Here is a 27,560-nt window from a genome sequence, read left to right on the forward strand (position 1 = left end):
CTTGACCCTGTGCCACCCTGTGGGATCATGACTTGAGTGGAAATCATGAGTTGGAGACTTGACATACCCAGGCAGCCTGAATCTAGGGCATTTCTAAATGACAAAAATCTCTCTGGGGCACCTGGGTGGCTCAGTTGGTTAAATGTCTGTCTGCAGCCCAGGTTGTGATCCTGGAGTCCTGGGATGGAGCCCCATATTGGGTTCCCTTCTCAGTGGGGAGTCTGCTTCTCCCTCTCCCTCTGTGCTCTCCCTCTCTCTCGCTCTCTCAAATAAATAAATAAAATCTTTTAAAAAATCTATTTCTTCACCAAAAAGGGAGTGATGGAGAATTTATACTTAATAAATTTAAGATTTGTCCACCAGATGTAACATGTAGCGCTTTGGAGACAGCAATATATTGACCATTTGACATGATACATGGCAATCATGACAATCTGACATATCTATTAAATGCCTCTAACCTCACATGCCCAAACCCTTGATTACATCTGCCCCCTCAAACCTGGTCCTTCCCCAGGGTTGTCCATGTTACCCTTCTTCACAAATGGCCCCACCACTATCTAAGTTGCTCAGGCAGCTACCTAGGTGTCATTACAATTCCTCTTTCCTTCACCCCTCCCCTCTTGTTATCCAACCCATCATAACAAGTCCTGCCTCTTCTGTCTTTTCTGCCCTCATCCAGCCCACCACCATCATTTGCTCGGATCACTGCAGCCTCCAAATGACCTCCTGTCTTCTTTCTTGCCCTCTTCCAATCAATTCCCTTCAATCCACCCAGGATGATAATATATTAAGTATTTTACAAATATAGGTAGGTGGGGGAGGAGGAGGAATTGGATGAGGGTGGTTAAAAGCACCAACTTCCAGTTACAAGATAAAGAAGTACTAGGGGTGTGACATACAACGTGATGGCTCTAGTCAACACTGCTGTGGGATGTATGGGAAGTTGTAGGAAGGAGAGGACATCCCAAGAGTTCTTGTCACAAAGAGAGAAAAAAAAAATTTATATATATATGTATATATATACACACACACACACATATATACACACACACATATATATATACACACATACACACACATATATACATATATATATATATAAACCTTATATATACATAGTTGTAATTGTTTTGGGGGGGGTTTTTTGTACATGATTTTTAAAATATCTCTATGAGATGATAGATGTGAACTCAATTTACTGTGACAACCATTTCACAATGTACGGAAGCCCCTTTTTACACCATACACATTAAGCTAGTACAGTGCTGTGTGTTATATCACAGTAAACCCAGAAAACTGAACAAACAAACAGAAATCATGAACCCTCTTACGCTGCTGGTGGAAATGCAAGCTGGTACCAACCACTCTGGAAAACAGTATGGAGATTCCTCAAGACGTTAAAAATAGAGCTACACTATGACCCAGCAATTGTACTATGAGGTATTTACTCCAAAGATACAGACGTAGTGAAAAGAAGGGCCACGTGCACCCCAATGTTCACAGCAGCAAGCTCCACAATAGCCAAACTGTGGAAGAAGTCGAGATGCCCTTCAACAGACAAATGGATAAGTATTACTCAGCCATCAGAAAGGATGACTACCTACCTACCATTTGCACTGACACGGATGGGACTGGAGGAGTTTATGCTGAGTGAGATAAGTCAAGCTGAGAAAGACAGTTATCATATGGTTTCACTCACACGTGGAGCATAAGGAATAGCGCAGAGGACCAGAGGGGAAGGGAGGGAAAACGGAATGGGAAGAAATCAGAGAGGGAGACAAACCATGAGAGACTCTGGACTCTGGGAAACAAACTGAGGGTTGCAGAAGGGGTGGGGGGGATGGGGTACCGGGTGATGGGTATCAAGGAGAGCACGTGTGATAATGAGCACTGGGTGTTATGCGCAACTAATGAATCACTGAACGCTACAACAAAAACTTAGGATGTACCATCTGTTGGCTATCAGAACATAATAATAATAAAAAAAAAGAAATCATGTTGAGCCCAAACACAAGTACCTATTGTGTGCCAGAAATGCGCTTATTCCTGCTGAGAGAAAAATAAACTAGCTATTTATTCCCCAAAAGATAGATTAATAGATAGATAAAATCAGAATACAGATCATGTTGTTCCTGTACTTTAAATCCTCCAGTGGCTTCCTAACTCACTTGTAATAACATCTAAATTCCTCACCTCTCCTCCATACAAGACTCTACGGGCCTCAGTCTTCAATCCCCTCCAGCTGCTTCCCACACCCTTCTCCTTCCTAGAGCAGCTCTGGCTCCTTTTCAGTCTCAAACAGGACGAGCTCAGGGCACTTATTCCCACTCTGCTCTTGGCCCAGACCACGTTTTCGCCACATCTTCACACAGCTGGCTTCCCCTCCTGGAGATCTCACCTGAAATGCCACCGCCTCAGCGAGCCCTGAGCATTCCCTTCACAGCAACCGTCACACCTGCCGTCATTAGTCCGAGGTTTCCTCACAGTGTGCCCTTTAGACCGGACGCTCTTTAAGGGCGAGAAGCAAAGAGCTCGGGCTGTAGTAGGCACTTGTTGGTTATTTTGTTACTGGGATAAAATTTGGTGAGTATTTTGTGAAGCGGGAAAGCTTGCAGCCGAGTTGGAGAGACAGGACTTAACATTTACGAAACAACTGGAAGCAAACGCAGCTGGCATAATTAGTGCAAAAGTGGGTTGCTCGGCCTCTGAGTGCAGGAGTTGAGAAGAATTAGCATCAGCTCTTTTGCTAAGAACAAAAGACAATTCAAATACCACTTTTTCAAGGTGAAAATAGAGCCTGAGGTATTAAAAAGGAAGACAAAAATAAAGGTTCTAAAAGGCTCAAGCAAGATTAGGACACCAAGTGACTGACACTTTTTCTTCTGTCCCCCCCCCCCCCGCACGCGTCTCCCCCCCCTGCCCCCCCCCCCCGCCCAAGGCTATGCCAACACAGCCTTTGGAAACTAGAAAGTTACAGAAGACATTGCCTAAGAGTCAGAAAACCTGACAGTCCCAGTTCTCCCCCTTTTACTGGTTGTTGATCTTGGGCAAGGCACCTGAGCTCTGTGCTTGAGCTTCTCAGCTATATTCTGAGTTTGGGAGTGGGCTTGTGAGCACTCTTTCCAGCTGTCAAGACTTTAGGCTTCCAAGCAGCCCCCTCGCATATGGCCAAGCTACAGGGACAGAATCACTGAAGGGGGGAGCAAATGTCAAGGGAAAGAGACTGGGATTGAAGACTTCTCTCACCCATGTCCTGGCACCACCTGGGGTGTGGCAGGAGAAAGTGTCTGAGGATGGGCCTCTGGTCACTTATCCAGTGAGCTCCCTTCACAGACTCCAGCTTCCAACCCACTCCCTACTCCCTGAATCCTGATCTAAGAGAGGGGAGACTGGCTTGGCTTTTAGAGGTGGCAAAAATTTGTGAGGAACCCTGCCCCTTGGCTCCCAGGGCAGGAAATGCCTGGCGGAAGGCGAGGCCATTAGAAAGCACCAGAACCAAGAATGAGCAAGAGGCAGAACTGCTTGGGGCATGGGGTTCCGGACCCAAACAGAATAGGATTTTAGACCAACAGGAAAAACAAAAGTAGTGGTTCCCACCACCATCCCAGCCGCAAGAAACTGGAAATGACTAGTGATTCCTTTCTGATCCTCTCAGAATGCCGCCCCCCACCCCCGGCCTGTGAGCACATGCATCCCCTCCTGCCCCATTGAGGTGGCTCTTTCTGGAAGAGAGACTGAGAGCTCCGGGGGCTCTTGTTCCAACACTCTCTCCATTCTCAGGACTTGCTTTCACCTCTGGAGTTAAACTTCAGGAAAAATAACCCTTCCTTCCCGCCCAATCCCACTGGCCAAAATCTCCATCAAAGCTGAGCTTCTGGCCCTCATACTAGGAATCGTATTTCAGTGGAAGTAGGGACATCACTGGCTACCCCACAATGGGGAAGGGGCAAGCCCAGGAAAGGGGCGAAAGGTCCTGTTAAGCCATCTGAAGTTCCCTAGGGACGGTGAGAAGGTAGAGAGGAAGGTCTGAGGAAGGCAACCTTAGGGGACACTTAGGGAGAGGGAGGGGAGTACAGTGGGAGTAGAGCAGCCAGAGCTTGGAGTCCAGGGCCCTTGGCCCAGTGCCCAGTCTCTGATCTGCTGCATTGTTCAGCTATTTCCTTCCGTGGAAGTAGTAAGCGGGGTGGAGGGAACCAGGATCGCAGGGCTGGGAGTAAATGGAGCAGGGTGGAGCTTCCATGGGGGGAGGGGACCTCAAGTCCGTTCCCACGACCAGCTGCCCTTCCGGCAGCCATGGGACTGCGTGGGAAAAGGTCTTGGGAGTGCTAGGGACAGAGAGAGAGAGAGAGAGAGAGAGAGAGAGCGAGCGAGCGCGAGCGAGCACGCATACACGGGCACAGGAACGTACTTTTTCAATTGTGTCTGACTGCCTTGCTTGGATTTAGTCACAGGACAAAGCACTTTGAGAAACAGTCACTAGTCTATATTCCCACTGGGCTCTGCCCTGGGAGAGGCACAAGAACCTGCCCCAACGCCTGAGAGGAGGACACTGGAGGCTTTAGGACCAACCCCCCTGGAGGAGTCTTAACTTCTAGTGAATCTACCTTGGCTCACTTCCCTGGATTTATGAGGATGCTTCTGGAATCTTCTGCAGAGCTCCCAACTTCCTGGCAGAGCTCTATTACCAGCTAGATGTTGGGCAGCAGGTGGGAACCAGACATCGGCAGTGAAGTCAACCATTCCCACAGCATCTCTCTAAGAAACCTAGAGTCCCTCAGAACCGCAGATCTTAGAGCCGGGCAGCATGCCAAGAGATAAGAGATTACATGATGGTCCAGTACTCTGCCTTTAGGCAAGAAGCCTTAAAACAAAGATCACAAACTAGCAGGCACAGGTCAAATGCATCCTGCAAACACATGCCTTGTTTGGCCAGCACAGCACTTAAGAAATTTTTGAACCAATACTGAGAGATTTCACACAAAAAAGTCCCAATTTCTACAGTCTCTTGAAGAAGATATGGCTAGCACTGATGCCATATTTCCTCCAGACAGCACTGAGTGGGTTGAGTAAGGACGGTTCCTGTCGAAAGAGCTTGGGCTGTCGTCCATTTTGCCATAGTCCCTATCATCCCCCATTGTCCTCAGCATTGAAGCTCACCACACTTATGTGATCATTCCATCGTTTTCTGGGTCCGTGTCTCTATCAAAAGTGGGGATATAAAAGAAACCATGAGGGCCACCTGTTTCTAGAGAGAATATTTCTACCCAGCCAGGTCTGTGAGCAAATAAAGGTGAGACCTGGTGTCCTCCCACCACCTCTTCTGTATCATCCCCTCCACTTCCCAATGACATGATACTTAATGCCATCCTCTGACAATACTGTCACAGACTTTGTGCCAAAACTAACCCCACTCCTTCCCTCACCCCCAAATCACAATTCTCCTTTTCCCAGTGAGCAAACTCCAGTCATCAGCCATAAAAAAGTCATATACTGAAGCGATCACGGCCCATCCCCCAGCCCCTGGCTGCTTCATCATGTGAAAAAGTTAAAATTCCTTCCCCTGGGTGTCCTCTCATGAAGCAACCTGTGCGTGTGAATGCATGGAAACCCACTGGACGGAGGGAACACCAAACTGAAAGCCAAGGTCATCGCTGGGGAGGCGGGGAGGGGACCAGAAACGGAGGTGATGGTCCCAAGCCTATCCCCAAAGCTTGACTATTTTACAAGGAGATTATAATCACACGTAACTTACATAATTAAAATTAAGAGGCAGAGATGCCTTAGCCTGGTAACTGTTAGCCTCACCCCAACTTGCGTTTCATGCTTCTCTCCATGAACTATGCATTCTCTTGAAATTAAAAAAATTTTTTTTCAACTAGGTTTAAATACAGTTGACCCTTAAACAATGCGGGGGTTAGGGGTGTCAAGTCCTGCAGTCAAAAACCCACGTATAACTTCTCGCTCCCCCCAAACTTAACTACTAATAGCCTACTGTTGATTAGGGGCTGTACCAATTAACATAGTATAGTAACACATATTTCATATATTATATGTATTATATACTGTATTCTTACAATAAAGTAAGCGAGAGAAAAGAACATGTTACTAAAAAACCTAAGGAAGAGAAAATACATTTACAGTACTATACTGTTTAAAAAAAAATTCAGGAATGCCTGGCTGGCTCAGCATCCAACTCTTGATCTTGGGGTTGTGAGTTTGAGTCCCATGTTGGGTGCAGAGATTACTTTAAAATCTTGGGGCACCTGGGTGGCTCAGTCAGTTAAGCATCTACCTTCAGCTCAGGTCATGATCTCGGGGTCCTGGGATTGAGCCCTATGGGCTCCATACTCAGCAGGGAGTTTGCTTCTCCCTCTCCCTCCTCCCTTCCCCCTGCTCATACTCTCTCTCAAATAAGTATTTTTAAAAAATAAAATAAAATTAAAATAAAATCTTTTTAAAAATCCATGTACGAGTGGACCCCCACAATTCAAACCCGTGTTAAGGGTCAACCGCAGTTGCAAAGGATATGATTTCTGGCATAATGGACATACTGACATTTATTTTTATTTATTTATTTTTTAAGATTTTATTTATTTGACAGAGAAAGACACAGCGAGAGAGGGAAAACAAGTGGGGGGACTGGGAAAGGGAGAAGCAGGCTTCCCACTGAGCAAGGAGCCCAATGTGGGGCTTGATCCTGGGACTCCAGGATCATGACCCGAGCCGAAGGCAGACACTTAACTGAGCCACCCAGGCATTCCCATACTGACATTTAAAAATTAAACTGGAATCACAGTGATTTGATACTCATCATCAACCATTTGCAAAATACGTAAGTAAGCTCTTCTTTAATAGAGGAAAATTTACATCACTGCGTTTTCTCCTTGAATGCATTTTCTTTCTACTTCTCCCACATAATGCTATCCTAATGGAATATATAGTTTATGCTTGAAAATCTTTTATTGATCATCAAACAATACTTCTCTACCATAAATATATATATAATACATATGTATATTTATATATACATAATTAAAATTATATTCTATTTTTTTGTGGCCATAAGGCTGCAGAACTTAAATTTTTCTTCTGGACTGACTTATCATTATAGTTATAATTCGTTCGCTGTTTATCAAAATGACATAAATATATTCAAATGTTGATAGAGCACTATTAAATATAAGAAATAAAAATATTTTTTAAGTAAGCTCTACCCCCAGCGTGGGGTTCAAACTCACGACCAAGCCCAAGAGATAAAGAGTTGCATGCTTTACCAACTGAGCCAGCCAGGCACCCCAAGGAGTCAAATTTTATAAGAAATACAACTCATATTGAAATACTTATATACATCCTGGAATGTGACAGCGATCAACATCAATTTTGTCCCTTCATCCTATTTTTGTAAATGATAATACTGAGAAATCTCATTCACATAAATAAGTACCTGGGAATGGAAGAAGTTCAAGCAGAGTTACTCAATACCACCTAATCACCCAACCAGTAACAACTGAATTTGCTTCACCTCCCTCAATGGTTGAAAGCAAAATATTGGGAAATCTTTGATTTGCAAAATGATTTATTGCCCAGGCATCCTGAGTCATTCGCTTTCTCAATATGGAAATCACTATTTTAAATTGTTTCCTTGGAGCCCCAGAGACTTTTACACACCAAGGCAACACACCAAAATAAGAGTTAGGATGGGGAAGACAGGAGTCCTATATATAATAGTATAGGTTAAATTAGGCTATAGCAACAACCAACCTCAAAATCTCAATTGCTTTTAACCCACAAAGATTCTTCCCCCCAACTCACGATACATGTCCGTTGCAGGTCAGCTGGGAGTTCTGGTCCATGCCATTGTCACTCAGGGATCCTGATGCTACCATCTGAAATGTCATCAGAGAAGGTAAGAGGGAGAATCACACATAGGTTCCAAAATGCATTCACCCAGAAGACCCATATTGGCCAAAGCAAGTCACATGGCCACAGCTGACTTTTTTTTTTTTTTTAAAGAAGATTTATTTCTTTTTTTTTTTAAGAGAGAGAGAGAGAGCATAGAGCGGGAGGGGCAGAGGGAGAGGGAGAGCAAACTCAAACAGAAACCCGCTCAATGGGGCGCCTGGGTGGCTCAGTGGGTTAAAGCTGCTGCCTTTAGCTCAGGTCATGATCCCAGCGTCCTGGGATGGAGCCCCGCATCAGGCTCTCTGCTCAGCGGGGAGCCTGCTTCCTCCCTTCTCTCTCTGCCTGCCTCTCTGCCTACTTGTGATCTGTCAAATAAATAAATAAAATAAAATAAATAAAATCTTAAAAAAAAAAAAAAGAAACCCGCTCAATCCCAGGACCCTGAGATCATGACCTGAGCTGAAACCAAGAGTCAGAGGCCCAATCGACCACGCCACCCAGGTGCCCCAAAACCTGACTTCTAAAAGGTGGGAAAGTACCTGGAGGAGAACAGGGAATATGGGTGAGCAGCACTGATGGTTAACACACTTTTCTTTCCTAAAATGCCAGGCAAGAAATTGCGGAAATGAAGGGAAGTGAGGCGAGGCGTTCAGAAGCGCAGACTAGTCTTCCTCGAAGATGGTGGTCTGGAAATTGATTCCCTTCAACACAACCCTGCCACTGACCCTTACAGAAGCCTCTGTGTACCTCCGGGGTACACATACTCAAGTGTGGAGACCACTGCGGCTTTGGCAAAGCCTTCCGTTTAGATCCAGGGCCCTCTCCAAGTTCCTGCTGGCATCAGTGCCTGTACTAACCCTCTGGAAGCTGGGGAGTTAGTTACTTATACACGTGTTTCATGTTTTCCTAACAAGCTGTAGTTTCTTTAAGGATAGAAACCATATTTTAAGTTTTTATCTCCCCACACCATCTAGCAAGGACAGTTAGAAGTTATGAGGTCTACCTGACAGCTGAATTGGTCATTTTTCTCCATGTGCTTCCACCTCCTCCTCTCTGCGGTTGTAACAGCAAAGCTTGCCCCAGGATCACACTTAAGATGTCTTAAGTCAAAGCTCCTCCCATCCCACTCCCTTTCACTTAACAGGGATCAGCAGCTTGCCACTACCCTTCTGAAAAGCTGTGTGTAATGATGAGCCATTGAAGGCTCTCGAAAGTTCTGTGGGAAATTAGTTTAGGCGGATCCACCTGACATCAGGGATTGCTGGGTGGTTACAGGACCTGCAAGGCGGGCGGTGGGTCGGGGACAGGGAGTCCAGGTAGAAATCTGCACTCCAGAAGTGATGCAGGGAAATGGCGAGCCACACTGAACCCTCAGGGACCGATCCCAGATGCCTTCCTGAACTCCAAAAACCTGGATTCAGGGCTGAAATCGGCAACAGGGGCAAAGGGTGATTACAAACCTCACGGTTCTGCTCGTCAAAACCAAATGTTCTCTGCTCCCGACCCTGCCCCCTAGTGGCCTCTCGAGGCATTGCCGATACAGCTTCCCGTCACCAGGAAGCCGAGTTCTCACTGGGGAGATCTGGGATTGACGTAGGTGATGATGGCCAAAATTGCTTCTGTTAGAAAAGGAAAGGAACAAAGGAGGCAGAGGAGGGGCCATACACATGGGTTGAGTGCAACTGAGCACTTGGGGGGAATTTTTGTCCCTGGGCTTACTGCACAAAGTGAAAACTAGAAAAAATCTTTGAGTTGCAAACCAACAACACACAGGCATGGTTTAGTACTTGCAACAGTTTTTAAATTTGGGGGTTAGTTGCCAACAACCGAAATCATGAATCGAATTTGCCCATTAAAATCTGAATGTCCGATTTCTCTTGAAAGATCAAAACATCAAGCCATGTGAGGCCACCATCCTGCTGAGCTGCCACTGGCTGGGGCCCAGAAGCACTGTCCCTTTCAGCAGGCCTGAGCTTTCCTGCCCCCAAGACACCCAAGCCACCTCCTTCAGTGCACCCCCTTAGCCTGCAGGCTGGGAGTCTGCAACTCCTGACTAAGGTGGATATTTCATGATGGAGAGCAGGATCAAAAACTACCAGGATGGGGCCAACCAGTCATCCAGTTTGTAACTTGCTACCAGAATATTCCCACTAAGCAGCATCTAGCTTATGTCTGAAGACCTTTGGGGACAAGAAAATCATTGCCTAGGAAGGCAGCCCATTGCACCTTCCCACAGCTCCAACTGTTTTCACAGAGCGGGAACGGTCTGTTGAAGTTGCATTCTCTTGAGGACACATGTCCAGAGACATGCAGATATTGCCTGCAATATCGTCTCAGAAGTGAAGTAGCCACTTAGCAGACATGTGTTAGGCACCAGGAGGTGCCCTAGACTATGCTGGTGAGTGATGATGGCATGACCTGTGCCCTAAAGAAACTTCCAGCATGGGCAGAGACCAGTCAGGTTTACACAGATGATATCAACACCTGGCAGTACTAACTGATACAGAGACATTTGGGAATAGTGCTCTGAAGAGGAGCTGTCCAAATCTGAGCCATTCCCAGACACGAGAAATTAAACACGTAAGCTCTGAAAATATCAGTGGTAGTTAGAAAGCTCGGTGCCATTCCTGGCACATTATTATGGACAGCTAGGAGTTTAATCCATCAACCAGAAGGGCTTACAGGTAACTGACTTGTTCTTTTGTGAAACAGTGAGTCAGCACACCTGTGTTATGTCATTTTACATAACTGAGTGAATTGGGGCACATCTCTTTGCCTCTTAGAGTCAATGCTTCTCCATCTGTGAACGCAAGCAAGGGACTGGATCAAATTTCTCAGGACCTAATATTTACTTTCATATCCCCAATTCCAGCACAGCAGCTGAATACCTACCATACAAACTATGTACAAATCCAGTAGGTGCTCCCTAAATGTATTTTTTTAATTTAAAATTTTTGAAGATTTTATTTATTTATTAGAGAGAGACAGTGAGAGAGGGAACACAAGCAGGGGGAGTAGGAGAGGGAGAAGCAGGCTTCCCGCTGAGCAGAGACCCCCCCAACCCCCAGGGGCTTGATCCCAACCTGAGCCAAAGGCAGACGCTTAACAACTGAGCCACCCAGGGGACCCTTATTTATTTATTTATTTATTTATTTATTTATTTATTTATTTTTTTTTTTTTTGAGTAAACTCTATTCCCAACACGATCAAGAGTCCCTAGGTCTGTGTACTGAGCCAGCCAGGTGGCCCAATGTTAACAATATTCCCTAAATATTTGTGATTGCCCGCCGACTCTAACTTTGAGGGCATTAGCCAGAACAGAGGCAACCCAGAACAAATGGACCCAGAAATAGCCCCAGGCAGAGTTCCTCCTGGGATATCAAAAGATATCTGGGTGAGGCTTGTGGACATGTTTGACCACAAGAGGGCGCGAGAGCCTCACTCCACCCACCTGGCCCCTGAGAAGAGGGAGGCCTCATCAGAGGTCACCTGCGTATCAGGCTGTGTTGGGTGAGCAGAAACGTCGCCTCAGGAACCACTGGGCCAAGACAAGACGCCTGAGATGTAAACACAAGTGGTCATAGGACAAGGGGGCAATGGAGGATGTGGAGGAGGGAGGACAGGAAAAGAGCCAAAGACCGAGAAAGGGACTCACTGGGGTCCCAGAACATGCCGGGAAATACATCAGCAAATGAGACCTAGGGTGAGGTCACACTGAGCTCCCAAGTTACCTCAATTTCAGAGGGAAAAACTTCTCTCTTTGAGTATCTCAGCGCCTGCACAGTGGTCAGCAAATGTCTTGACTTGAATGCACAGTAAAGAAAGGGCCAGAAGCCAGATTGAGATGGGTCCTGAATGCCTGAGTTTGACAATCAGCCCATAGGCTCTAGAGAATCAGAAAGAAAGTCCTTTGAAACTGTGAAAGTAGTATTGGGCATCTGTGGCCATGGACAGGAGAGATTTTTTTTTAAAGATGTTATTTATTTATTTGACAGAGAGACAGATCACAAGCAGGCAGAGCGGCAGGCAGAGGGAGAGGGGGCAGCAGGCTCTCAGGACCTGGGATCATGACCTGAACCAAAGGCAGAAGCTTAACCGACTGAGCCATCCAGGCACCCTGAGAGATTTAAATATATATGTCCATAGGGGCACCTGGCTGGCTTAATCAGAAAAGCATGTGACTCTTGATCCCGGGGTCATGAGTTCAAGCCCTGTGTTTGGTGTAGAAACCACTTAAAAAAATAATGGGGCGCCTGGGTGGCTCATTCAGTGAAATGTCTGCCTTCAGCTCAGGTCATGATCCCAGGGATGGAGCCCAAGTAGGGCTCCCTGCTCAGTGGGGAGTCTGCTTCTCCCTCTCCCTTTGCCCCTCCCCCTGCTTGTGCTCACTCCCTCTCTCTGTCAAATACATAAACAAAATCTTAAAAAAAAATAAAACCTTAAAAAATAAATATGCACATCCATGAAGAGCACATGCAAAAAAATTGGGGGGAATTGATTTTGGGAGGAAATCCTCTTCATGGTGTCTCTCTCTCCATCTCTTTCCTGAGACTCAAGCCACTTTCCAACAGGCACACTCCATCAGTTCCAGAATGAGAACCTGGGCCTGGAAAGAGAAACTGGCACAGCTGAGAAGCCTCTAGTAGGAGAGGCTGACTTTACCAGGGGCTGACTGTCTATGGTGTCCTGCTCCGGAAGCTGAGGAGTCACCCTGGGGTGGGAAATGGGGGCATCTCCCTCCACGCCCACATCTTAAACCACCCATGTAGCTGTTCTGAGAAGCCAAGCACAGAACCACAAAACATGGCTCCAGAGCAGGGTCTGAACTCAGGGGAGGGGAGGTGGAGGAGAACAGGAGGGCGGCATGGGGAAGGGGAGTTGGGGGGGCGGGACTGAGCCATCTGGAACCACTGACTTCCTTCTTTCTTTATTTGGGGGTGGGGGAGGGCAGAGGGAGAGGGAGAGAGGGACTTAAGCAGGTTCCAGCCCAGCATGGAGGCTGACATGGGCTTGATCTTACAACTGTGAGATCATGACCCAAGCGGAATTCAAGAGTTAGATGCTTAACCAACTGAGCCACCCAGGTGCCCTGGAACCGCCCATTTCTAAGTCTTCCCCTCCTGGTTTCCATGCACTTAAGTTGATCCACAGCCCAGATCTACAGCTGCACCCCCAGAATGGGAACTTTATCCTCCACCTGAGCACCAGACACAGGCTACACAGGGAATAAACATCCAACAAGTGTCGGTGGCAAGGAAGGATGAGTGCAGAATGAATGGGTTAGAGGGTGTGGTCCGCCCCCCTGTGACGAGAGCCACATACAACCTTGGCACCTCTCCAGACTTGAACTTCCTGTCCATGAAATGGAGACAGTTATTCCCCAGATCACATCCCAGAGCAACTGCAAAAATCAGAGACAAGAGTGCTTCGTGACTATAGGCTGTGGGCATAGCTCCCGCCTTCATCTCTCAGCCCCGTGATTTTAAGGTATTGAAAGCCACAAACTCCAGTGATTCATCTTGAGTGATAAAAACTACTCATTCAGGCAGCATTGTGAAGATGCGATTGCTTATAAAACGTTAACAGGATCATCCAAGTCGGGTATGAGGAGTTGCTACAGATACGCATATGACCCCGCTCTAGCCAAATCAGGAAACAAGTCTACCTTCAGATTTCTGAGTTCTGATGACCCTTATCCAGGGTTTTTTCCCTCACACATACAATAATGGTTGGAGCCTTTGCTTCTTGTTTGTTTGGCTAGCCTCTTAATCAGGTAACTAGAAAGGTGTGGGTAACTGCTGGTTCTTCTTCGTGCCTAAGTGGGCTCTTCCAGTTTCCATGAGATTCTCCCAGTCTCCCAGGAGCCCTGGCCGTTTTGAGACCCTGTGGCCCAGAATTACAGGGAAGCATTTAACTTCGGACAGATGTGTCAGAAAACCGGATCTTGAGCCTTTTGCTTTCTGTGGGCCCCCCCTTTTTTCTTTAGATTTATTTGTCATTTGAGAGAGAGAAAGCAGGGAGAGGGGCAGAATGAGAGGGAGAGAAGCAGACCCCTCACTAGGCACGGAACCCCAATGTGGGGCTCGATCCCAGGACCCTGAGATCATGCCCTGAGCCGAAATCAAGGTCAGATGCTTAACCAGGGGAGCCACCCAGGCACCCCTCTGTGGGGCCCTTCTAACTTCCATTTCCATAGCTGCAGAAAGTAGATAATAATGCCTTTCTTGCTTATCTCACAGGGCTTTTCTGAGGATCACCAGAGATGCTGTGTGTGAACATGTTTGTCAGCTGTAAAGGAATAAGTGACTATCACTGTTGGTATAACCACTGCTATCGTCGGAACTCTCAGATCCTACAAGCCAGCTCTGGAGGCTTCCAGATGTCCGCTGGGATTCCTAAGCCTCTGCCCTCTCCTTCCTCCACCACTCCTCCAGGTAGAATGAACATGTGGTTAAAAACCTTTTGAGAGGGGGGCACCTGGGTGGCTCAGTGGGTTAAGGCCTCTGCCTTCAGCTCAGGTCATGATCCCAGAGTCCTGGGATCGAGCCCCGAATCGGGCTCTCTGCTCAGCAGGGAGCCTGCTTCCCCTCTCTCTGCCTGCCTCTCTGCCTACTTGTGACCTCTCTCTCTCTCTCTCTCTGTGTCAAATAAATTTAAAAAAAAAATCTTAAAAAAAAAAAACTTTTGAGAACCCTTGATCCACTGGGAAAATAACCAAGGAATGCATAAATTAGAATCACTTCAGGGATGCCTGGGTGGCTCAGTCAGTTAAGCGTCTGCCTTCGGCTCAGGTCACGATCCCAGGGTCCTGGGATAGAGCCCCACACTGGGCTCCCTGCTCAGCGGGGAGCCTGCTTCTCCCTCTGCCTGCCGCCCCCCCGTTTGCACTCCTTCTCTGACAAACAAATAAATAAAACCTATAAAAAAATCACCTCGGTTTCACTACTTGTTCAGGATGAGAGAAAGAAAACAGGTGTTTTTCTTTTTTTCAAAGATTTTATTTATTTATTTATAAAGAGATATAAAGAGAGGGATCACAAGTAGGCAGAGAGGCAGGCAGAGAGAGAGGGGGAAGCAGGCTCCCCCCTGAGCAGAGAGCCCGATGCGGGGCTTGATCCCAGGACCCTGAGTCCACGACCTGAGCTGAAGGCAGAGGCTCAACCCACTGAGCCACAGAGGTGCCCCAGAACAGGAGTTTTTCTAAAGATAATCAGAGCCAAGTGTCACTGAGTACCTCCTAGGCATTAGGCACATTCCTCTGTAATCATCAACACTCCTAATACTGAGAGAAGGGCAATGGGTTTTCATGGAATGATACAACCACCGTTCCTATCTGAGACTCATCTTACTAAATTTGTGTTAAATGGAAATACACCATCTTGGTTCTTGCATAAGCTGGAAGCCAGAGGGGTCCTACAGACCCAACAACCTTACCCCTTAGGTTAAAAAAGAGACAGCACAGGGCTGGGCTGAAGGTAGATGGGTCTCTGTGTCCCTTAATCCGGGAGCAGCACCCAGTATCCTAGCAAGAGATCAGGCCATACCAAGACCAAGACACCTGGGCAGAAAGCGGAGTGTGGCATGACAGGAAACCTGAGCTCTAGTCCTGGCCTCTGGAACTGCTGGGATAGACTTCCAAGCCCATGGCCATCTTGGGGCTGCTGCTTCTCTGCTGCTAAAGGATGTGTGTGTGTGTGTGTGTGTGTGTGTGTGTGTGTGTGTGTGTTTCTGGAATGGCCACGTGGGTGGTGGAAGGAGCTGGGCTGGGAGTCAGGAGACAGGAGTGAAGCATGCCTTAGCAGTTGTTTTTATAACCTCAGAGAAAACCACTTCATCTCTCGTGCTTCAGTTTCCTCGTTTATAAAACGGGAGACTGGACTAAATACTCTCCGTGCTAATATTCTGATTCTGACGGTCAAGGACCCCTCAGAAAACCAGGCAATGTGGTTTGCTCTAAGGTCGTGAAGACCATGGCTAAGGGGCACCTGACCTCCCTCCCAATGCCAGCAGGGGCTCCCATTCACCCCAACCTATTCCGGGGCCAGAGAATGGGGGAGCCTGTGGATGTTGTCTGCATTGAGCAGAGTGTGGGTGGGCTGGGTGATGGTCAAGGAGACCCAGGGGAAAGGCTTCAGGAGCTTAGGCCCCTTTCCTGTCAGCCCTGGAATACTGCCAGGACAGCAATCCGCCCAGCCTCTCCCTCCTCACAGGGGCGGGCCCTCAGCTCCTACATCCCCTCCTCTGTTCCTCAAGGAAAACGTCAGGGAACAGTGAGTGCCTGCTTTCCTGGAGGTGGCCCATGACTGCGGGTGGGGGGAGGCCTTGCGGGGAGGCCTTGCGTGGAAGGAAAGGTAGGCGGGGTAGAGAAATAGGTAGATGGGTGGAGACATTTTTTCTTCTTCCTCCTGACACTTTGTAGGAAAGTCTTTCTTCCTCCATGTTTACTTCTCCCTTCCGGGGTTCCCTTCTGGTACTTTCCCTAATCCTATTCTGAGGGGCTTTGCCCTATTTTTCAAGGATATTTGCATTCTGACAGAGAGTTCCTCAAGCAAAAAGCTTTATTCCAGACCTCAGAAAATGGAGCTGGCCAGGCGCATGCATGACAGGCCGGGCAGGGTGGAAAGGGCAAGGGACGGGTGAGTCCCCTTCCCTCCTGAGACTTCCAGGACCCCATGGAGTCTAAGCCTTCATCCTGCGCTAATTCTCAAAGAAGCTCAATGTCAGGCCACACAGTCTAGAAGTTCCAAAGGTGGTCCAAGGAACCTGCTCTCCTACAAAGGCTCCAAATTAAGACACATCCCTAAAAGGGCTGTTTAGGCAGCAATGCCAAAGAATGGCCAAGTACCATCTTTTTTCCCAGGAAATCCAGAGCCAGCTTCAGGCCAGGCACGGGGCGGGGGTAGCCCGGGCTTCCAAGTGCCTGGACACGCATCCATTTACACAGGCCTCCCTCACGTGTGAAGGGGAACGGGAGGTGCGTGCCCTTGTGAAGATGGCCTCCTATGCCACGGACATGATCTCGGTGCTGCTGGGAAGGAGCAAAAGAACCCTGGCTGTTCCCAGATGCCTAAAATCCTTTCAGAAAGGAAAGAAGCCTTTTGCCTGTAAAAGATCAGGATTAAACCCCTCAGGGAAGGAATAAGGTGCTTTTTGGAAGAAGCCCAGAATGGGTGGCAGGACCTGGCTGCTTCTGACCCGTCTTACTGTCCTTGCCAGAAAGATTTTAACTTCACAGCTTCACAGTTCAGTCCAGACATGACTTTCTGCAAAGGCCTCTCACCCTGAGGAAAGGCCCCAGTCCAGCTGGAGAGCTCCTCTGGGATGGCCTCGGGGGCTCCTCTCCTTCCTGGCTCCTCCTTTCAAGACCCAGGCCTGGGCCCTGCTCAGCAAGGCGTGAAGGAGGCCCCCCAGGGAAGCCAGAGGAGCAGGGGCCTTTAAATTATGGAGCAGCTTTCCTAGCCCCTCTCAGAAAGGCCCAGTGCCCCAGCTAAATAATTCACCACCTCAGGAAGACCCAGTGGTTCCTGACACAGCGGAAGTAGGTCAGGCATCAGCGTGGCCCTGGAGGTGGGGGGGCGGGGGTTCGGAACAGCTCCCAGCCAGCAGTAGGGGATGCTTCAGGCTGGGAAGCGATGCCTTGTTGGTCCGGATACCACAGGAAGGTGAGGGGTACACGCAGGAAAGCATCCACCCCTCCTCGGGCTGCCATGCTGGTGTGGACACAGACCTCCCTCTGGGGTCCCTGTCACCCTGCCAGGCTCCTCCTCCCGCACAACACCTCGGGGCGTGTTCTCCCCTCATGTGCAGATACCAGCTGGGGATGTGTCATCCCATAGCCTCTAACAGCTGACACGCTCATCAGAACACCTTAGACCCAAATCCCCCAGTGCAGGGCTGGGATTCAGAAAAGGTGAGGCAGGGAGGAGAGAGGGAGACCAGGGCAGCCACAGCAGCTCCTGTTTTGCTCAGAACAGGAATGGAATGAAACCCTACAGCTGGGAGCCTCTGGGGCGGCTTCTGTCCTCCCTTTCTAGGCACAGCTTGGAGCCAAGCTGTGAAGGGTATGGGGTGGGGGGCGGGGCGTAGACCGAAAAGACAAACAGCAAAGCCATGAGGACATTGCGCCAACCCTCCAGCTCCAAGAGCTGGAAAGGATTCCAAACCAGCACTTCACAGATGAAACTGAGGCTCCAAATCACAAAACAACTGGGGCCGCTGCAGGCGTCCTGACTGGGTTCGGGGCAGTCTGGGGTCTCAGCTCTACACGGTTTCCCTGACCTTCATATCCACGTACTCCGGCTTCTAGCAAAACCTCCCCTCAGGAATCAGCCACCACAGAGCTCATGGGGAGCCTACAAGAGTGTAGGAGCGTTGCCCTTTCTGGGCCAGACTCCTGGGTTCCCTTTCCCTCCAGCATAGCCTCACACCAAAGACACTGCCTAGAGGAGCCCACCCTCCCAAACCACAGTCCTTTTCTTCTAGAGGGCCTGGAAAGGCTGCAGGCCAGGAAGGTCAGGCCAACTAGAGCACAGCACCCAGAGAAAACAAAGGTCCTATCTGGGTGTTTCCTCTGGGTGCAGAGACTCCCCACCCATGTGCTCAGAACTGGGATGAGGACAAAGTGAATGAATCAAAAGCAGGGTGGGCTGGCAGATATTCCCCCACCGTGGGGTCCTTGGCAAGTCCCTTTTCCTCCAGGACTTAAGTTAGACAACAAAGGAAGGAAGGAGAGGCTACGTGAGCCCCAGGGCCTGGGCCCACTTCACCTTTCTCCCCGCAGCTCACAACATCTACCCTTTAGTTGTGCCCTCCCCGTGGCCATCTGGGTCCCGTGGAAGCAAAGGCCAGAGAACAGTTACTTTGGATGACTTTTTATTTTGCATTTCATATATTATCCAGCTTCACATTCTCACAGGATCAGCAATTACAACAGCCACCTTGTCTCCCAAGTCTGAAAAAGTCAAGACAGCCACAGCTGCGGCCAAAGACAAAAGCACTGATGTGCTCATGAAACAAACAAAAAAATTGCACAATTTTTTTCCCTTCATTTTTCTGGAACTAACACCTGACGCAAAGGCTCACTGCTGGAGAATGGAAACCCTTTTCTTCTTCATGCCTCAAACTAAACATTAAACTTATCTGACAAGGCGAACAAGATCTCTTTAATAATTAATTGCACACACACACGAAAAATCCTTTATGATGCATAAATATTTTGTTACACAGGGTACAAAAATACTTTCACTTTTTGGTTGGTTTCAAAGTTTGGAAAGAATGAGGAGCATGGGCAGGGCTGGGGTGCACTGTGGAGAGGTAAGCAAACCAGGCAGAGAAAGGATTTTCTTAGCAGATGCTGGCCCCTCTAGGAGGAGGAAACGGAGGACCGGGATTTGAAATGAAAAAGAAAACACTACCTCTGTTAGGTGGTCGTTGCTGTTCGGCCTGGAAGCACGTGGGGGTGGTGGGGGGTCCCCAGCCGCTGGGCGGAGTGAGCTGTGGGGCTCGGTCCTCACTGAAGCAAGGGGCTTTGGGGAGGGTGTGGAGAGAGGGACCAGGAATGATGAACCATTGGTGGCCAGGACCTGTTGCTATGGTGACACAATGTGAGAACAAACTGTACACTCACATATACACAAGTTTAAGTGTCTTAATTCATGCCAGAAAACATGCAAAATTAAATGCCTCGTTTCTCTGAGGTGGAGCTATGGAAGCAAGTCTGGACCGGAGGTTAGGCCTTGCTCAGTCCCAGTGAGGCCTCCGGGCTGGGTCTGGGTATCCCAGCAAGAAGGCCCCCCCAATCCTCCCGGGAGGTCTCGGTGAGGGGGCTTTGGGGGAAGAACAGGGCAGAGGAAGAGGAGGAAGGAAATGGGAAGCAGTCCACTGAGTCAGGCTTAAAATTCACAGTCTTTGGAAGGAAGCAGCAACTCTCCACAGGCCGCCTGGGGGCAGTGGAGGCTCAGAGCGGCTTCCTCCCCAGCGGGGCAGGGGCTTCAAGCTGCGGTGACAAGACCTGGAGGGAGGAGAGAGAGGTGGCCATGAGCAGAGGGGTGGGACCAGACCTGAACCCAGGCCTGGCCCTCGTGACAGGCTGCAAGATGGGTGACAGGGGGTGACAGTGGGAGAAAGGGAGAGACCAGCCAGAGTGCCTAGCACGCAAGCTCAGGGGACGCCTAGCACCGGGGAGCTGCCGGGCTCAGGCAGTGGGAGGAACCGTGGCCCCCACAGGAAGCCAGGCTCTCAGACACTCTTCCTCCTGGGCCTCTGGGCCAGCACTTACTGAAGAACTAACAGAACTGACGATATTTCCATCCTTGCTGGGTGGTATCAGAGGAAGGGTACCAGCGCACCTGCAAGAGAAGCCAATGTCAGGAGCTAGCTGGGCAGTCCCTTCTCTTGACTGGGGAGCCGTCACCGTGCCTGCTGGAGCCCTGCTTCTGTCACTGATTGGCCAACGCCAGGCCAGTTACTCACCTCTAGGCATCCGTTTCTTCATCCTGAAAATGGGAGAGGGCCGCCTGACCCGCCTCCTCCGCAGTGTCGAGGTTCAGGTGAACCATGCTGTGCACTCCACTAAGCCTGATGTGAAGGCACCAGCTTGTGCCAGGTGGAGTCTCAGCAGTGGGGGCACTGGTGCCCGTGACCTGCCCCTCCCCCCAAACTGGGAGCGTGCAGAATACGCAACGTCAGGAGAATGAACCTCCTATAGTTTTGCTCAGCTTCTTTCTGTCTCTGTGCCCTCATCCCTGCATAGGACAGAGATGACTGAGCTGATCCTTAAGGGCATCCGTGAAGATTAGGGGAGTATACAGACACCTGGGAAACCAGAGGTGCCGTGGTCTCCCAGAGGCACGACTCCTAGACACTGGCCCTGTCCTTGTAGGATTTGCCAAGGAAGCCAGGGCTGAGACCCAGGGGATGCCTCCATCCCTTTCCATACCTCCGTTCCCTCCTTTCTCAGCCTCCCAAGTCTCAGAGATTTGTAACCTGCCAGCCGAGCCCTCCAGTGGGGGCCTGGCAGCTATTTCAACCCCTGGGCCCTACGGAGCAGTAACCCCAGAGCAGGATTCCCAGAGCCGGGTCAGGACATGATGTGCCCTCCCCTTCTAGGTACAGCCTCCCCACAGGCCCGGCATCTGGGCGCTGAGCTACACCGGGTGCCAAGCCAGGACTGCCCCAGTTACACACAGCACCGCCTGCCCCGGCCTCCCCGTGACGGCCTCGGACTGCTGGGGGAACACAGTATCCCAAGACAAGTCAGGGGCAAGGGGCAGAGTGCCCAGAGAAGGGGGCCCGGGGTCCACTCAAAAAAGGGAAGGGATGGGACGCAAGAACCAGTGTAGAAAACAAGTTGCAGCCGGCCTCACAGATCACCCCCTCAGCGCTGCAGAGGTGGCCTCAGTTTCCCACTCGGCTGCCCGGAATCCCGCCTCTAAGCAAGAAGATCGCCGGCAATGCCAGGTCACCTGGGGGCCGGTGGACGCGTCCTAGAACTTCTGCATCTCCTTCAAGTTATAGGTGTTTTGTACACCCCAGGACCCTGGTCACCACATGCTCCCTAGCACAGGCTGGTTACCCTAAAATGCCAGGACACTTGGCACATAGCAGGAGCAGATCCTAGGTCACCTGACCAACACCAGGACCTTCCCTGGGCTCCAGGGATGAGACACTGCTCTCACCAGGACACAGCTGACCCCGTGCCGCAGGAACCACCTTGACTAAGAGCCATACAGCACAGAAAAGGGTCAAGTGCCTCTTCTTGCCTCTGAGCTGTTCAGCTTCAGAGGCCACTATCTTCTCCCCTGCCTCTACAACATCTGGAAGCAGTTCCCTCCCCTGCCGGCTGACAGCCAAGTGGGGGGATGCCTCTCCTCCCCTCGGGTGAGCTGTGGATTATACTCTAGGCTGGAACGGTGGCTGGGCACGGAGCTCATCCCATAAGACAGGGACACTGAGGAAACCAGCACGGTGGCTACCAGCCAAGCCTGTGAAACACCCCCGGGGGGCCTGGACCACCACCCCTCACCCGGCCTCCGGCTGCTGCAGCCCTGCAGCAGGAAGTCTGGCCAGGCTAGGAGCCTTGCAGGGCTGGACAAGGGGCAAATGTCAATTAGGGTGGGAGGACTCGGAGGCCTCTGACTCTCTCTTGTAACAGGGGAAGATGCCAAGGCTTCCTGCAGCTGCGTAAGCGGCTCCATCAGCAAGACATGCCTCACAGGGTCCCCCTCTCCCCACTAGGTGCTGCAACTCAGCCTCCAAAGCAGCAGCTCTCCCCCCAGCCTGAGATGGGCCACCACCTCCTTGGGGAGGAAGTAGAAGCCAGCCCCCATTTCTGAGTTTGGGAGGGAAGTGCCATCCAAGTGGACAGAACATCCTTGAGGGGCTGCCTTTCCAAGACACCCGGGACAGGCTGGCAGTCGGGGCTCCAGAGAAGTACCGTCCCTTCCTGTCCCTGCTTAGAACACAAGACCCGTAAGGCACAGTGATCAGGGACAGCACATCAGGGAGTGAGTACTTGGCCCACTCCCAGGGCCTCTGGTTGTTCACAGGGATTCTGTGGGTCCTGAGAAGCCACCCCACAGGGACAGGCCTGTGAGCATCTAGAAGGACCCGGCTCCAAGACGGGCAGCATCAAAACGAAGGGGAGGGGGTGGTTCCTGGGTGGCTCAGTGGGTTAAAGCCTCTGCCTTCCGCTCAGGTCATCATTAGGCTCCCGGAATCAAGCCCCGCATCGGGCTCTGTGCTCTGCAGGGAGCCTGCTTCCCCCTCTTTCTCTCTGCCTACTTGTGATCTCTGTCGAAATAATAAATAAAACCCTTAAAGAAAAAAAAAGGTTAAGCCAAAAGAATAAAATTATTAAAAAAAAACAAAAAAACAAAAAAAAACGAAGGGGAAAAGTGGCACATGAACTCAGTCGTCTCTCAGATCTTGGGACGGACTGAGAAGATACAACCAGGAGGTGGACAGAGGACTCAATCCACATGAGAAGAAACAGGAACGGCCAAGAAATACGGGTGCCTCACTCATCAGAAAGCCAATTAAAGGAGCACTCAGGCTGGCATGTCTACACTTTGACCTTGTCATAGTTCTAGCAGTTTACGATAAGGAAACCAGCAGAACGGGCGCACGGGGTAGACAAGGGCGTCCGCCGCAGCACAGCCTGTCAGCACAGAAAACTGCGTGAACAGCCTCATGTTCCATCGATGGGGAGCTGGACACACTTATATGACGGTGGGTTTGCCAGACAGCTGGGATGTAGATCTACATTTACCGACAGGAAGCAAGGGCCTCATACTTAAGCTTTAAAAGATTAAATGCATAACTTTTATTTTAAAAAAAAAAAAAAAGACCCACAGCTATAGTCTTATACATGTGCACCCAACCAGCTACCAATCCTAAGGACTCAAAGTAGCCATTTTGGGGGAAGCAGGATAGTAAGCAAAGGGAAAAGAGAACCTTATCATGCCCATTACACAGATCAGAAAATAGAGTCAAGGGAGTTCATGTAACGTTAAGGTCACCAGTAAGCAGTGAGCCAGTGTAAGAGCCATGGTCAAAGACCCCCACATTCTCAGGCGGAAGTAGAAAATGAAGCCCAGTTTTCAGGCTTTCAGGGAACCCCTGCTTTCAGGCTTGTGCCAGACCCTGGTGTGCCCCCGCCACCCATACCTCTTGGATGCCTCACCCTCTTAAAGGGGAAGATTCTATTGAGAGAACCAGAGGGTTGAACCAAATGGCCTCATGCCAAGGCAGATTGCAACTGAACCTTCCCCAAGCCCCTTCCGCAGGTCTGGGCCCCGTGGCCATAAACGGATGCCTCAGCGGAGGCTGGGCTAGTGGCAGAAGGCGTGCAGTTGGGGTGTACATGCTGGGATAGGGCAAAGAAGGACTGCTTTTCATCCCCTTTTGCTACTGCCTTCTCTCCAAGTCCCCTCCTTGCCCACAAGCACAGAAAGTCAGTTCTGTTATTCCTCTAGGTTCAGAATAATGCCCTCAGATCAATAGCGTCCACTTTCCTTATTGAGGATTTCTGGCCCCCATGTCTGGGCCGCACTGTCAGGAGACGAGGGAACTCTTGGAAGGTAAAAGCACAAATGCTTCTACTTGGAAAATACTCTCACTTTTACGACTGCATTTGGTCCAGGCAGGGTGGTTTCCTGCTCTGGAGACTGACGTCCAGAGAAGTCGAGTAGCAGGGACAGAACAAGTCACTCCCGGGTCTGATTTCTTGTTGTTAGCCTTCCTCCTGAAAAAATGCCATTATCCTTTGAGGTGGCCTTTATTCCCTTCCAGGGGAGGCCAGAGACAGGAACCACCACCAGTTAGGCCTCCAGCCTCAGGGAGGACCCAGGGGGTGCGGGACGATAATGACAGTAAATAGTAACTGTGATAACTGGCCCTTCTCTAGCTCTCGCTCTACACTAACATGCGAAAAACAAACACTGATAAAGTAGGCATGATTATCACCATTCCAAAGAAATGGAGACACAGAGAGGTTAAGTAACTTGCCCAAGGTCATACAGGGGTTGAAAGAGCCAGGATTTGGACTGAGGCAGCCAGACCAGTGGGACAGCCCCTGGGCATGGAGAGGGTGGGAGGAAGCTGGAAAAGACAACGACTGGAGCACATAGAGCCCTGCAGTATGGCGCTGAAGGACAGGTTGTCCCGTGCCACTCCCAGCCAGCTGGGGAGCTGCCCAAAGAAAGGGCAGAGCGAATCCCTGTATTAACCAGACACATGTCTTGCTCCCAGCCTCTGCCTTACCACTGTCATGGCGGAGCATCTCAGAGCAGAAGGGGGAGAACGACTCCACCTGATCTGGTCTTGCCCTCTCATTTTACAGATGAGGACACACACGGAGGCCCAGAGGTGAAGTCACTTGCAAAAGATCACGGAGCTAAATGGTGGCAAAGCCGGGATCGCAGGCAAGGAGGCCAGCAAGGCCTCGCAGGGCTGCTGCAGTGAGAGTCCCTGCTTGGCCAGGAGCACTCCGGCCCACCTTCCCCACGCTGCCAGGTCACAGAGGACAAGGACTGTCTTCCGGGCTCACAATTCTTTGCTCACCGCAGTACCTGGCTTGTGGTAAATACCCAAACATTTCCCTTGAGGGAAGGATCTTTACCACTTTCCTATCCCCTGATCAATTTTCCAGCTGTCTGTGGTACTCAGCTGGGGAACAGCGCTAAGTTTAACCATGCTTCTGCCCTCAGTATGATCTAAAGCAGCCATGGCCAAGAATTCCCTGGCTGAAGGAAACAGCCTTTGAAGGTAGCCGCCGGGAAGTCCATACCTTCTACCTTGGGACTGGGTGGACCCAGATGTCGCGGAGCCCTTCAGAGGACTGGAGACAGACACGCACTCAGCCGTCCCTTGGGCAGAGCACCCACCCTCTCCCACCTCAGCTTCTGGTTCCCGTGAACTCCCTTGTCCTGGCTTCTCATGGCCTCCTCCTCCTCTGGCCCTCCCGTCCTGGCTGCGCTACCTCCGTCAGCAGCAGAGTGGGTCTGGCCCAGTTGCTCCTCAACCTCACTGTGCCGCTGGTGGCGCCTGGTCCCTACACCCGGCAGTGTGTCCTGCCACCACCGCCTCAGGGAGGCTCAGGCCAGGATGGACGGCGGGTCACTGGCCTCTCAGGTACCCACCATGGCACTCGGGAGCACAGAGTCCCACGGTGCCCAGGGCCCTCCACAGCCCTCCCTGAGAGGGGATCATCCCCGGCTTCCCACCCCAGCTCAGGGCCACCAAGCGGAGTGTCCAGGTTTTGTGAAAACCAGCACACATGCAGCCCTTGGGACGCTCCCGGCTGCCGTGCTAGTGCTTCATGTGCTGTTACCGTGAAACTCTCGCAACAGCCCTGAGGTAGAGAATACTGTTCTCATTCTGCCCGACAGTAAAAAAGCCAAGACACAGAAATTCTGAAAAGCTTTCTGAAGTTTATGAAGATGAGAGAGGCAGAGGCAGGCGGCCTGGCTCCGGAGACCACACTCAGGCTGGGATCGGCATTGGAGCTCTGTCACCATGGGCAAAATGCAGTACGGTGCCTGCCTGAGCGGTTCAGGGGGTGGTAGGACCACGCTGGGTCTCTCTCAGCTCACACATTCGGCCACAGATCCTCGATGTGGCCTCTCGGCTAATCCTCTCCCTCCCCTCTGCCTGATCCCAAACCCTAAAGAGAAGATCACGGAAGAAAGCAGTCCTGCTGTGGCTCTGGCAGCATGAGTGGCCCAGGGGCCACCCAAGAACAAAGTCTGGCTAGCTCGGAGCTTCCTCCGTCCCCTACTGCCCCTCCCCCAGAGGGGCTTACCTGAGCGTGGAGGGCAGCGGCGGCAGTGGCAGCTGGGTAGGTGAATGCAGCAGGTGAGATGGCAGGGGTCAGCTCTGTGGTGTACAGAGGGTAGGGAGCCCAGGTCTCTGGGGACGCAGGGATCAGAGCAGCCCCCATAAGGTCATCTGCAATGGAAGAAAACAGACCCCACGGTCAGAGCATAGATCTCCCCTTCCACTACCCCATTCCAAACAGAGAAGACCTATCACTATGGTTGAAGTGTAAAGTGCCCACTGAGGCCAGACTTCCCTCAAGGACCCCAAGACCAGGGAAACGAGCCCTGTCAGCTTGACCTGGCATGGCGAGCATCCTCGCTGCTTCAAGAAGCCCTAAGATGGGCCCCTGCCCACCTCAACCAAGAGAACCCAGAGACCGCTTCAGGGGAGAGTTGGTGATACAGGCAGCTCAGGAGCTTAGTCTGTCTGCAGTCCAGCAAAGGCTACAGGGGAGGAAGGAACCCTAGAGAGAGGTGGCTGTGGACAGAAGCAGCATCCTGGCGAGGACTGACTCCCTCAATGACAATCTTGATGTCTCTCCTCTGTATGCAACTCTGCTTGGGTCCCCAGCTTGGGCCAAGTAAAAGGACAGCAGACGACAGATGACAGCTCTGAGCACTACTCACAGGGGTCCCGTGCGATGAAGTGTGCTCCTAGGGCGGGGTGAGCATTGGTGGGATTAGGTGTAGCCATTAGCTTGTTCTTGGCCATCTTGGTGTTGGCTTTGGCAAACTCTAGCCTCAGGGTCTGCGGGTTCTCAGGATCAAAGCGAATACCCTACAAGAGAAGGGAAGGAAAGGAAGGAAAAGACTTTGTAGGACCCAGACAAGAGCTCGCCTAGAGGGCACCTGGGTGGCACAGCCGGTTGAACGAATGACTCTTGATTTTGGCTCAGGTTAGGATTTCAGGGTCCTGGGACCAAGCCCTGAGCTGGGCTCCCTGCTCTGCGGGGAATCTGCTGGTCTCCCTCTCCCTCTGGCCTTCCCCCTGCCTGTGCTCTCTCTCAAATAACTAAATCTTTTTTTTCTTTTTAAGATTTTATTTATTTATTTGACAGAGAGATCACAAGTAGGCAGAGAGAGAGGGGAGAGCCGGCTCCCTGCTGAGCAGAGAGCCTGATGCGGGGCTCGATCCCAGAACTCTGAGATCATGACCCAAGCCAAGGGCAGAGGCTTAACCCACTGAGCCACCCAGGCGCCCTTCAAATAAATAAATCTTAAAAAAAAAAAAAAAAAAGAAAAGAAATGATCTTGCCTAATAGCCTCACCCATGCAGGGGACAAGACAGACGACATGCTGCTTGGACCTTGCAAGCAGTGGCATCTGACACAGACAGTG

At 50.5% G+C, this 27,560-nt stretch overlaps 2 protein-coding genes across 2 annotated transcripts in view; both read right to left on the reverse strand.

Annotated features, from left to right (window-relative positions):
* The window catches only part of OAZ2 (ornithine decarboxylase antizyme 2), a gene marked incomplete at its 5' end in the record, with an annotated part of 33,331 nt that extends 23,894 nt beyond the window's left edge, over positions 1-9,437 (reverse strand). The window contains 2 exon segments of the mRNA XM_080809669.1: positions 7,816-7,889; positions 9,366-9,437. Of these exon segments, the coding sequence (XP_080665795.1) occupies positions 7,816-7,889; positions 9,366-9,437 (146 nt within the window).
* Positions 9,438-18,762: 9,325 nt separating this feature from the next.
* Positions 18,763-27,560, reverse strand: part of RBPMS2 (RNA binding protein, mRNA processing factor 2) — a 25,666-nt gene continuing 16,868 nt past the window's right edge. The window contains exons 4-7 of the mRNA XM_080809670.1: positions 26,850-27,000; positions 26,207-26,352; positions 20,183-20,252; positions 18,763-19,915 (exon numbers count right to left, since the gene is read on the reverse strand). Of these exons, the coding sequence (XP_080665796.1) occupies positions 20,190-20,252; positions 26,207-26,352; positions 26,850-27,000 (360 nt within the window). The 3' untranslated portion in view covers positions 18,763-19,915; positions 20,183-20,189. The remainder of the gene's footprint in view (positions 19,916-20,182; positions 20,253-26,206; positions 26,353-26,849; positions 27,001-27,560) is intronic.

The sequence above is a fragment of the Martes martes genome (assembly GCF_963455335.1).
Source record: "Martes martes genome assembly, chromosome: 7".
Classification (NCBI taxonomy): Eukaryota; Metazoa; Chordata; class Mammalia; order Carnivora; family Mustelidae; genus Martes; species Martes martes.